Below are 12744 nucleotides of genomic sequence, written 5' to 3'. Positions count from 1 at the left end.
TTAGAAAAGCTTGTTTGTCAAAGTGCCTAGGAAGGACTGCTCCTGGTGGGTTTACCTGTGAGAGCCGAGCACTTTTCCTCACTGAGGTCTGGCCTTTTGGGTTAGGCACGGCAAGCAGCCTCCTCTGCAGTGAGGCTTTGGGAGTGCAGGAGAGATGCTTTCCTGTTCTTGGTGTCCTGCTGTGGCCAGCGTGGAGCCCAGGCAGTGGCTGGCTTTGTCTCTGTCCTGCAGAGCTAAAGCCTGTTGAGTTTCTCCATAGGGTGGCTTGGGTGCCATCTGCTTTTGGTGCAGGGAGCTCAGTGGTGGCTGAGCCCTTGGTGAAGAGGAAGACTTTTGGAATGTGGGCCCTCTTCAGGATATGAGAAGTTGTTTTCTTAGAAAATATTAGCTAGATCAGTTGGGCATTAGGGAGGATGGGGATTAACCTACATAGTTTCTTGCTCACTTAATTTGTCACTTTTAAATTAGCATTTTAGAATGGAAGTGTTCTAACACTTCTTGCACAATATGATTTCCAGTGAAGGAATACTAATCTATGTGTGCTAAAGTGTTAATGCATGTGTAACTTGCAGTAGAGTGGTTTATTGCAGCTGTCTCTGGTTTCTGTGTGAATTTCCAAGCCTCTGTGTTAGAAAAGATGTCCCCTGCCCCTCTCCTTACTGTGATATGAAAAGGGGGTGTCACCAAATATTGATAAGAGCTTGGGGTGGCTGGGATAGTTGCTGGGCCATTTATATGGGCGATCCCAAGTGGGTGCCCATAGCCACTGTGGATACTGTCTGTGGTGTGTAGAGGTCACTGATTTGTAGCAGAAGCAGTATTTTGGAAGGGGAAGGGCTTGTCTTGCAGGTTCAAGGCCAAGCATTGAAGAGCAATATCAGGAGCATCAGGAGGCAGGCAATGTTAGGGGAAGAAAAGTGCTTAAAAACCACAAGGCTTTTTAAGCAGTGGGTGGGGAAAAACCCGTGAATGGTCTTACTCTTGAGATGCATCTCAATGGAGGTGGAGCTGATAGGAAGTATGCAGTTGGGGAAGGATATGAGGCAGTGCCTGCATAGTTATCTGCCTCTTCAAGTAATCAAATGGATACCCGTGTCAAATATGAGAAATGTCTGTAAGTGTTTGTTCTGTTTTTGCAGTCTGCCTAACAAAGCTAGTATCAGCAAGTATGAAATATAAGATTTTTGTGCCCAGTAAGTTATACAGTTACTGGAAACTTAGACCAGCAGAACACTCATGTTGATCAAATATGGTATGGATGGGCCTGTGCCCTGTGAATCTCATGCTGATGTATTTCTAGATTATCTGTATTAAAACTGAGTGTTTGCAGCAGAAGATTACACAAGCTTATTACAAAAATATTTTTATTTTCTGTAATTTGTGGTTATTATTGGGTTATTTTTTGTCAGGATGTTTTTGTGTCATCTTTTTTATCTTTCCCCTTCCTTGCTTTTTCATGTCAGGAAAATAAAAATATATGAAAGCCTTTGTGCACAAATCTATCTAGCATATACAAGTAGAGCTACTAATTGTTAGATGTGAAGTGGTAAATCATCTTATGTGTCAGAATAACTCTTTGAAATAAAGTTGCTTGAAAACATGGATTGTGTTCCTTATCATGTAATGATGCAGGCTCACAGACATGAGCATGCTTCAGACTGACCACAAAAAGGCCAGTAAAGCACTCCACAAAGGCCAGTAGCAACTGTTGCACTGCAGAATATACATGGGCTTCAGCAAAATAATCTCATGGATCATCTACAGACAAATAAAATACTGCTTGCTCTGGACTTGTGATCAAAATGGTTTGTGGAATGGCTAGTGTAGAGTGCTATATTTTATTATTATTATTAACTACTTCTAGGGGATAAAATTAGATGGGTGTATGAGACATTAAAAAAAGATCTCATGAGCTGTGCAAGGAAGACAGTCTTGATGTGATGGTCCTCGTGCAACATCAATCCTGAGCAAATGAGTGGAGTGTGTTCTTGACACATCTGTTCATTCAAGACAATGTGTTCTTCCTGAAAACCTGAAGAAATGTCTTTGAAGGAGACAAATTTAAGGTTTAGCTAGTGTTTGAAATGTTAATATACTGCACTGTCTACAGTCAGTGACTTACCTGTACCTATCTCAGAATGTCTGCATTGTTATTCTAAAAAGAAAATAATACTGCTTTTGTCACCAGTAACAAGTGTGAGATCAAGCAGTGCATTGGTTTTAATTTGGTGCAGGAAAACTGGAAGGTTAGGGAAAAGAATGAAAAACTAGCAAAGGAAGCCAAAAATGTGTGAGGTAATTGAGAGAGTTAAAAGGCCAGAGTCTTGCACTTGCAGGAAGGGAGAGCTGGGGAGAACTTCCCACTCCACTTCCATGCCATAAGCTCTAGGTTCCAGGATAATGCAGTATCATTTGGGTTGTGGGGGAGCTCTTTGAATCCTCTGTGATCACGTTGTGTGCTGTAATTACTATTCTTGGATTCTTTCCATGACTCACATCCTTTACAAAACTGAGATAATTTGTGCATGTGCTGGCATTTGGAGGAGATACTGTGAGCAAAAGTACAGAGCCTTAATTCTACTTTTTTTTTCGTTGTTGAAAATCCTGAATTACAGATATGGAACATAATTCTTGATCTTTGCACCTTTTATAAGCTACTCTTAAGACAGATGATCTGCAGAAAACTGCAGAGAGTTTTCTTTCTCATAATGTATAGGAAAAATAAATTTGTCTGGTATCTCTCTGGAAATATAAGCCTCATCCAGAGTCAAATTTTTCAGTGCTCTTTAGAACAAAAATTGGAAGTTATACCAATACATACTTTCCCTCACATGTGAGCAGATCATGGTTCTCATGAGAAAAGGTTCCTTGGGGACAGTTATCTCCTGAAATTGTCAGCCAGATCTTTATACCAGTCCCAGTAATTTCTGTTCCTTTTCCCTAATAAAAGGCTCTTACCACTCTGGGGAAAATACAGAAAATGCTGTGGGTGCCTTAACAGCCAGAGGTTTAAAATTACCTGTGGTTTATGTGGCTTTATTGGATAAAACATAGGATTTTCCACCCCGTGGTTGAAATTTCCATGGGCTGGAGTTTGTAGAATTTGTTTTTCTGAAATGCTGCTTACGTCTAAAATGAATTCCTTACTTAGATTTAGTCAAAGCTGGGAGGAATTGACTCAGAGGGGTGATAATGGATGCTCTGGATTTGTTGAGGGGGCCCAGAATAGATGGTTCAGTAGTAAGATTTTTATTTTTTTTTCAAATATAGCCAGTTCAACATTCTGCTAGGCAGCAAATGATGAAGGGTGATGCTGTTCAAATGCTGGTACCCTCACATGCCTGCTAGATGAAATGTGAGGAGTGATATGTGGTGTGGAAGGTTTGTGAAGTACCATGACTGTGTCCTGGATACTCGTTTTGGAGCTCCTGGCCCAGGCTGAGGGGCAGTTTGTGAATTGCTGCCTTGTTTGATCTGCTGGGAGGGGTTTGGTGCCTGTGGCTGTGAGGAGTCCCACACAGAGTCACCTGTCTGTTCAGTGCTGTGAGAAATGAACCCTCATTTCTAGAGTCGTCCCTGTGTCTCATCAGTACCAAATACAAGCATCCCATGGATATCCCTTCTTATTCCAAAAGCAAGGGAAGAATTGATAAATAGCTAAAAATAAAAAATCAGACTGATGAACTATGAAAAATAACAGAACATCTTGTTTTGAAAGTTGTAGTACTGTATGGTTAGACCTAGAATGTTTTTGCTATCATTTGAGTGCCAGTACTCTCACCTTAAACCAGTTTTTAAGACTGAAATACCTTGGATTCACATCTATGTGGATGTGTCCTCACTACTACCAGCAAGCACTGTGGATGGTACTTTTTGTCCACACTGGATCTTGTTCCCAGCATGTCTCTTAAAGGCATAAGTCCTCAACAGCTTAGAAAACATGACCAGCGCATCAGAAATGGTGCTGCTTGGTTACAATAAGAATAACCAGATAACTAACAAGGTATTTTTGAAATGAATCAAATTAATTAATCAATAGTTGACGCACTTACAAATTACTTGCTCTATTTGCCTAACTGGTTTCCCTTTTGAAATAAATTTCCCTCTGGTTTAATAAAAGAAGAGCAGCTTATGGAAGGCCTGGACAGATGCATGTCTATGTCAGCACAAGGGAGAGGACAGATGTTCAGTAGTGGGAGAAGAGGAAGGGAGGAGATGGAATTTTGCTTCCCATTGACTGACTTTGTTCTTGCATAAGAGCTGTTTCCTCTCTGAAGGAGGGGGGCATGTCTTTGAAGGAAGGGTTTTTTTTTTTTCGCTTGAACTTCTTTTGAAGTAGTTCTTTAGATTATAAAATGTTTTAAATGAAAGAATAATCTGGAAGATATTTTGAAAACTTCTGTGAAGAAAAGGTGTAATTGTGCAGATTTGTCAGAATGATCTCATGGATTCCAGCTTTGTTTACTTTTAGGGCATCTTCTTTTAAGATAATCCCTGCTGAGTTACTTTTCAACACACTGCCAAGAAGGGCATTTGGAATTCAGTTGAATATTTGCTGCAATGGGTGAGATATTTGCGTTGGGAATTATTAGTTTTAATTCTCTAATAGTTGCCAGGGTAATATATGGTTGTCATCACTTGAAACAGATGCTACTTCTGTAGAATGATAAAGAACAATGAAATGTCTTCCAAGTGTGCTACTGTATTCTTCGATCAACCAAAGTGATCAACCAAATTAGTCTTGATTTCCCAGTGATATACTTGCCCTCCAGCTTCTTCCAGTGTCTCCTGTGTCTCCTATGTCCTCTCTGCAATGCAAAGCAGCCACTGGTGGTTTGGAGCCTCCCATTGTACAACAGGGCACATTGCTTTGCCTGGTTTGGAATCAGCTGGGTGGCTCAACCTTCTTGGCCTTCTGCTGTGCCCCATTTCCCTAGTTGTGCCCTCTGACTGTCGCAGACATCTTCTGTGAAAATCCTTTTCTTTAGGATTTTTTCCCTTTGAGAAGCTGAGGCCCCAGAAACAAGATGTAAACATTGGTTATCTGCTGCTGTGGAATGCAACAGGTCCATCTGTGATTGGCCCATCTTGGATGTTTATAATGAATGGCCAATCAAGGCCGAGCTATCTCAGACAGAGTCCGAGACACCTGGCTTTTGTTATCATTCTTTTCTATTCTATTCTTAGCCAGCCTTCTGAGGAAAGCTTTCCTTCTATTTCTTTTTAGTATAGTTATATTGTAATATATATATGTCATAAAATAATAAATCAAGCCTTCTGAACATGTAGTCAACATTCTCATCTCTTCCCTCATCCAAGAACCCCTGTGAACACTGTCACACTCTGACAAGCTGTTGGGTTGAAGTTGAGTTTGAGGGCCCTCCTGCCTGTCTGTGCTGTGCCAAGGCTTGATCTCCCCAAGGAGAGCATTGGTCAGCTCCTCTGCTGTCTCATCAGAGGTGTTGAGGAGGTCAGAGCATTGCAGCTCACCCTCACAGAACAGTTGTTCTTCCAAGTTCTAATTAGTGACATGACTGTGCCTTTGGGAGCTGCAGCAGCCAGCTAATGTGGCTGCAGCACCCCAATTTTGGGGCGCTGGGGTTCAACAGCAACAGTCTGGTCAATGTTAGTAGTTCATGGGAAATAAAGATGTCCAGGGATGTGCAGAGCATTTGCTTCTGTGCTCATCAGAGAGACTGATCAGCAGTGGAGCCTTTCCTGGTTTGGTAATTACTCTTGTTTGGACTCTACACAGGGAGCACAGTAATATTTGGCTTCTAAAATGATGATCTGACATCGCTACTTATTCCTTTTACAAGTGTTTTATAGTGATCTGCTGCATATTTATGCAGCCTGGGAATGTATCCATAATTTATCCATTATAATGGATAATATCTATTAACTGAAGACATTGGACAACAAAAAAAGCAAAAAAAAAAAAAAAAAGGGAGGAGTTTCCCCCCTTTTCCCCCCCACCTCCTCTTTTTTTAAGGAAATGTCAAACTGCTTTTTTCTGTTTGGACTGCTACTCAGTGTAAGAGACGTTAAAATGTTTATAATATTTTGAAAATAATTGTTCTCTGGAGTGTTTATTCTGTCTGGTTCACTGCAGCTAATACTTGCAGGATAGTAGAAATATGAATTATATGGTATTTTAAGTCCATTTGCTTTCCTGAAGTAAAAGCTTCTCTTCATGGATTAATGTACATTTACCTTGGTTCCTTTTTGTATGCCACATAGGTGTGTATGCATATAGGAACTTTTCCCAGCTCCTTAGAACAGATGGGGATTTATGTTTTGAACATAAAGATTCTAATACAAGAATCTTACATAGTCCTTCCCAACCTGTGGTAGGTGTCACAGGTCTGGGTTTGTAAAGTCTCCTGCTGGCAGAGCATTGTATGTGCTGGGCTGTGGAGTTACTAAAATCAATTTTCTGTGTATAGGGAGGTACAGTTATGGATGGTGGGATTAAAGGTCTTTTTGTTGAGTCCTAATCTGTTGTCTCTGGGTCTTGATTTGATTATGTATCTTATTAATTAATTAATTCCCCTGCAGTTCTTTTCATCAGCCAGAATGAATATAGTACTAAACATGTGCTGCTTTTGCATTAACGAAACAGTGAACTAAAACAAAATGCAAAACTGTCATTTAGGGGCTGGCTTATTATTGTAACCTTAAGTGTTCCTTTCAGTTCAATAATAATCTTGGATACATTTCATTACTAAAGGGTTTTTAGGGTTTTTTTACTAATTAATTGTAGGATTTCTGTTTGTATTGTGAAAGTATTAATTATGATGCTTTATTTTGGTTGGTTAAATTCTTGGTCATTCAGTAGTGAGTATCATGTTTTAACTGAGTGGAAGTTGGCATTAAACTCCTTAATCTCTTCTGTAGTGAATTTATTGGAGGAATTTGGCTCGTATTTCTTTTGTTTACATGTATTTTGAAAGTATCCCAACCCAACTATTTCAAAGATGAAGGCTTTTTTTTTAGGCAAAATCAAAGTATATTAGGATTGTGGCTTATATTAAATTTTTTCTCCTTGATATGTCTTCCTAAGATTAGTGAAAATTAAACTTTAGATTGAATAGAATCACAGTAATAATACCAGCTATTTACCTTTACATTTAAATTTGCTGTGTTTATTTTGTAGAATACGAACTTAAGTGAATTATATAAGACAAGTGAATTTTTGTTAAGCTATATTAGAAGTTCCTTACTGAGTTTTTAGGAAGCCTTAAACAGGATGGGTAAGGAATTCAGTACCTTGTGACTGAGTAACATACTCTTTTACAGATTTTTTTTTTAAGTGATTGGCCTATGATTTATTAAACCAGCCAAATACAGAAATCTGTTATGTGTTATTTTGGCTTGGCAGAAATAATGCAAAGAACTGTCAAAGGCAAAGAGTAAGCAGAAGCTGTAATTTCCTTTTTACCACTGAAGAATAGATTTGGCTGGCTTAGGCCTTCAATGCTAATCTATCTCTGTGTGGCCAAACAGATTTTTGGAACCTTTTTGTAGTGCATTTATTTTCTCTTCGCTTCAGGCCAAGTGTTATAAGTTTGTATGTTTTTTGGCACATCCAGGGTAGTGATGTGAAAAAAGTTCAAGAGGGGGAATTGAAATTAAGAAGTCTGATCTAGAAATTGAGATTGCCATTTGATGCAATTAGGTCATTGTTAACAGTACTTGTATGTTCAACTGTGGAATTTTTTTTTTTAACTTTGAAACTTGCTTTAATATTAAGAGTCATAGTTAAAATTCTTCAACAGTTCCACAAGAATATGTTGCAGAATTTTATACCTTTTTGGTTAATTTAGTTGCTTGTTTAAATAAGGTTAATTTTAGTCTTCCTTCTGCTTGTAAGGATATTTTTCACGGGAAGCACATTCTCTCTTGTGGTTTTAGTAGGTCCACACACTCCTTAAGCCTTCTGTCTTAGCTAATGATTAGTAATGATTTCTGTCTTGAAGCACTAATTCAATGTTTGCCGTAATATCCGTTCCTTATTTGCCTGAACTTATTTGTTGGAATGTCTTTAGTATTTCAGAATGATGGGACAGACATACTGGTGTTGTACATGCCTCTTTCTGTGGCTTTTAATTCAGAACAAAGCATTTCAGTGCCTCTTTCTGCTCTGCTTTTCCCCTGCACAGATGACAGCATCTCGGCTGCCAGCACCTCCGATGTCCAGGACCGTCTTTCCGCCCTGGAGCTGAGAGTGCAGCAACAAGAGGATGAAATCACCGTGCTAAAAGCAGCCTTGGCTGATGTGCTGAGGCGTCTTGCTATCTCTGAAGACCATGTAGCTTCTGTGAGAAAGTCAGCCCCAAGCAAAGGTAAGCCCAAATTTGGTAAACTCTTCCTAGAGTCAGGCTGTGTTATCATTTCAGAATGTTCTCCATTGGTCACTTGTTTTTTCCCTTTTCTGTCTCATTTGGGAAGGCCAATCCATTTTGAGCTAGTGGGGTTAGGTTTATAATAGTGGCTTAAATATATACAGCCAAGAGATATCTAAAATATGCTTGGTAACATTTTTATGTTCTTGATACCCCTGAAAATTTTCCTTATTTCTTGCTAAAAGGTTCCTGTTTTAATTTCAATGGTGGAACATTAACCTGCCACCAGAGGTTCTGGGGCTTATGGACAGTTTTGAGTCTCAGCTTTGACTTTGCCTGGAAATTACTCACCTGAAAGGGCATATTAGAGACTACATTTTCTCTTGCTCCTAAATGATTACCACAACAAAAGCCAAAATACATTGCCATCAGAAGACTTTCTGGAAGTAGTTATTTTTTGTTCCAGTACAGAGATAACTTACCACCAGTAGATCTCATGTAAGAAATGACCATGTAGCAGCAATATCTCTTTTGGTTAGTCACTAGTAACTTTTATATTGTAGCACTGATATATGTAGGATTGTTTAAAAGTAAAGAAACTAGATACTTTTTGCACTAATTTTTATATGCTTCACCCCCATCCCCCATGGACATTTAATTTTGTATTCTGGAGAAGTGTTTGAATCAAGTTTTGAACTTACTCCAACTTAAAGTTGTGTATTTGAAGATAATTATGTCTGTGTATGTTTCTGGCATGTATCAGGTCTCTGGTTATATAAAAGATTAGATCATGTTTCGAATAAATCACAGTTTTAATTCACCATAATTACATGTAACCACATCATACCATGCAGCATAGAGATCTCTGGGATGTGAGTCCTGTGTGAGTCCTGCAGTGCACTAATTACAGCAGTGCCAATATAACACTGAAATGATACAATGTAGCCTGTGCTTGTTTGGGTGACCGCTTCATATAGGCTGAAAATGCTGAAAGTTTGAATTACTTGAGATGTGACAGAGGGATCAAATTCCTTAATTAAGTGTTTTTGCAGTCTCTCTGCCAGATGGAAGGAAGTCATGATGCTTAATTGGCTTGGGCTCTGAATCCTGCCATTCTCTCTTGCTTGCTAAATGGTGGACTGTTGTCATCTCTGCTTATAAATGCAGCTTTTATCTACCCAATGTACATGTCTGGTCTCATCAAGATTGAAGCTTCTTTTTCAACTCCTTTTAAATATAGCTTTAGTAGATATTTTTACTAAATCACTCTGCTGTCTGCTATCCATTACAAGAAAATGTCCATGTGAAAAACTGTGCACCATAGTGCTTTATTCTTCCTATTTAAATGCAGAGGAGCTGGGATGTGCACAAACATGGCTAAAAACCTTTGGCTTGGAGCTGTCTAACACCCAGCAAACTTTGTGTACAGGCAAGGCAGTCTTCTGTGTTCTGCAAAATGCCTTGGGGCTGTCTCCTTTCTGGGGGTCTTGGGACCATACTCAATTCTCTAGGTCCATTTGTTTGGTGAGAAATAAACTAATTATTTGGGGGAGGCAGAGCAGAGGAAGGGTGGAATGTCTTCAGTTTGGTTGTATTATATCTCTACAAATGAATGGCAGCAGCATGGAACTGTGAAGAAAGAGATGGGAACAGGGACAGATAGGTCCATGTATGATCTAATTCATTGGACTTAAATGAATTATGACTAATTGTCACTGTATTTAATTGGTGATGGATGTGTTCCCATTGTGTTCAATTACACAATATAACCAGACAACACATTAACCTCACTGTTAATCATGAAATCAGCTGTATATAGAATTCACAGAAGAAAATGCTTACATACGGAGACTGGAATTTTAAGAGACTAAAATTAGACTTGAAGCATAAACTTGGGATTAAAACAAGTTCATGCATTGCTTTTTGCAACACCCTAGGTTCTACTTTTTATGTCTGTATTTTAAATTTTTTCAATGGCCAAAAAACTCTTGAAATGTTTTAACAGAGATAAATGTGCAATTTCTTTGAATAAGTAGGATTAGAAGATAATCTGAATTGCCATTAAAAAATAATACTCAAAGAAGTTATTGTTAGGTTTTCTTTAAAGTTTTATGCATGCATATAACAGAATCTTACTAGTCAAGTCATGATTGCTGCAACGGTAACTGTATTCCTCCAAAACTCATTTTGGTGTTTGTGATCCTGTCAAGAATCTGAATTTCTGCATTACAATAATTGCACTTTGATGTAAAATATTATAGGTAAATTGTCTTTCAAAATAAATGCTGAGGCTTTCAATCACAGAGATACTTTTCTCTGCAGCAGCCCTTAAATACATACTGACATAAATAATGAGTAAAGAGAATAGCTGTGTGTATGTCCTTCTGAATACATGGGGAGAGATGTGTTTAATCTGAAGTATGCCAACACAGTGAAGTAAATATTTTTAAAACAAACTGAACTCAACAAGAATAATAGTACCAGAAAACACCATCCTGAGTCTTTCCATCAAACAAAGGAGTTTCAATACAAGGTGATTACTAACCTAGTTTGAAGGGTGGCTCTTCTACTTATTGCTGAAATGAGTTTTTTAAAACCTCTCCATTTTTTTACTTGTTGCCACCTTGGCAGTGTCTTTGAAAATACATTTTTCATAGGCTAAAAATAAGTGTTATGAGCAGACAGTGAATCACACCGAAAGGGACAAATCCATCCTGATCATTTTTCACTGATTTTTCTTATTCTGAAGTTGATGGCTCGACTTGGTGAAAAAAGTGATCTCTTCATCCTTTGTCGGATTTGTCTGCATGGAACATCTGGTGATCTAATTCTGTTCCTAATTTCCTTTATTTTAGATTGACAGATTGACACAGTAGCTGAAGATAAAGTTTTTTGCATTATCCTTTCAATCTTTGTTTTTCTTTTTTCCCCTACATTTTTGTCACATGCATATTTTGAGCTTAGTCCAGTCTCCAGTGAAAAAATTCGTGTGGTTTTTTCATAGATTTTTATTTCTAACTCATGGGCTCTCAGTCAGGAGGCTGTTACCTAGGATTTTATGTGTAAAGCTCTGTCTCAGAAATAAAAGGCTCTTCATTCAGGGGTTTGTGAACTGTAGAAGATAAGATAAAGGGGAAAATTTTTTAGGCACCTTAGTGTCTCCTAGTAAAGCATGCAGTGGAGAGACTGTTTAAGGAAAACACCTCTAGTAGGGATTGCAGCAGGATTAGCACTTGTCTGTATTTCACAGTGAAAAGCAGGCTGGGAGTGTTTGCACGTAACTTCCCAATGCAAAGTTATTCTAAATTGAGTAAATCTTTTCAATATAAAAAGATTGTGATAATGCTTCTCCATCTCTGCATGGAGCTAAGAATAACTACACAAAGGAGAAATTACCAGGTCCAAAGATAGTGTTGAGGGTTAGAAATGAGAAAAGGCTTGGTAAGGGACCCTGTCCCCAGCAGCAATGGGGCTTCTTAGGATCATAGTGTGGGGGTGAGTTTATGGGTTTCATTTATTTTCTTTCTCTCTTTCTTTTCTTTATAAATAGATGGCTTGGTAAGAAGAATTTCTTTGGTGGGAAATTATTTGCATTTGGCAGCTCTGCACTCTGTTGCCACATGCCTCTGCTGTTGATGCATGATTGATGTTGTTAGCATTCACAAAAAGTTCCAAAAACAAAGATTACCTGGACACTGAAGAAAAGGAAAGCATAAAGCAGTCTGGTACTTGTGGCTGCCAGCAAGATAGATTGGCTCCCAGCTGGTGCCTGGTAAACGTATTAAAATCTTCCAGGGTGTCAAAATGTGTGTAACAGGAGAATTCATCCCTCAGGCTCTGGGTGTACAGACAAGCTTGTGGCACACTATGGCACTAGTGAAATATCTCAGACTAATCATTTCACTGGAATATGAGCCTGAAAAAGTACATCTGATGTCTGCCTGTAGAGAAACAAAGAGTTCATGTCCTTTTTCTGGACTCAGAAGTAATGAGGAGACTTGACAAAGGTTAAACCTTTGGAGGAATATTTCTTATTGCTTGGACAGGCATTGATATTAAATAACTCATATGCAAATTTAGCTCACAAAGTGAAATTGGAATAGTGAATGGCAGTTTGCAGAGAGTGAAAAGTTTGCATGACAGTGAAAAGTGGCAAACTGAGAAGCATTTTATTTTACTTAAAGCAGTGGTCTTGGGGACCTGGAAAATCAGGTATGTACTGGAAATGCAGTTGATATGGGGTTTTTTGCTTATTTTTTTCTTTCCTTTGTGCAGTGGGCTTTTATAAGGGGAGCCCATTGAGTTTTCCTTCTTTTCCTGCTCCCTTCTCTTGTATGAAATAGTATATGTATCTCATTGCACTCCTGTAAGCAGAGTACTTCAGATGTAATTTTCACCT

At 38.6% G+C, this 12744-nt stretch overlaps 1 protein-coding gene across 5 annotated transcripts in view; it reads left to right on the top strand.

Annotated features, from left to right (window-relative positions):
* The window catches only part of EML4 (EMAP like 4), a 147509-nt gene that overhangs the window by 70655 nt on the left and 64110 nt on the right, over window positions 1-12744 (top strand). For all 5 annotated transcript variants that reach the window (XM_077175850.1, XM_054630029.2, XM_077175849.1 and 2 more), the window contains exon 2: window positions 8163-8345. In XM_077175850.1, coding sequence (XP_077031965.1) covers window positions 8163-8345 — 183 coding nt within the window. The remainder of the gene's footprint in view (window positions 1-8162; window positions 8346-12744) is intronic.

This window comes from Agelaius phoeniceus, chromosome 3 (genome assembly GCF_051311805.1).
Source record: "Agelaius phoeniceus isolate bAgePho1 chromosome 3, bAgePho1.hap1, whole genome shotgun sequence".
In the NCBI taxonomy this organism is placed as follows: domain Eukaryota; kingdom Metazoa; phylum Chordata; class Aves; order Passeriformes; family Icteridae; genus Agelaius; species Agelaius phoeniceus.
This window is presented reverse-complemented; position numbering and strand designations above follow the sequence as displayed.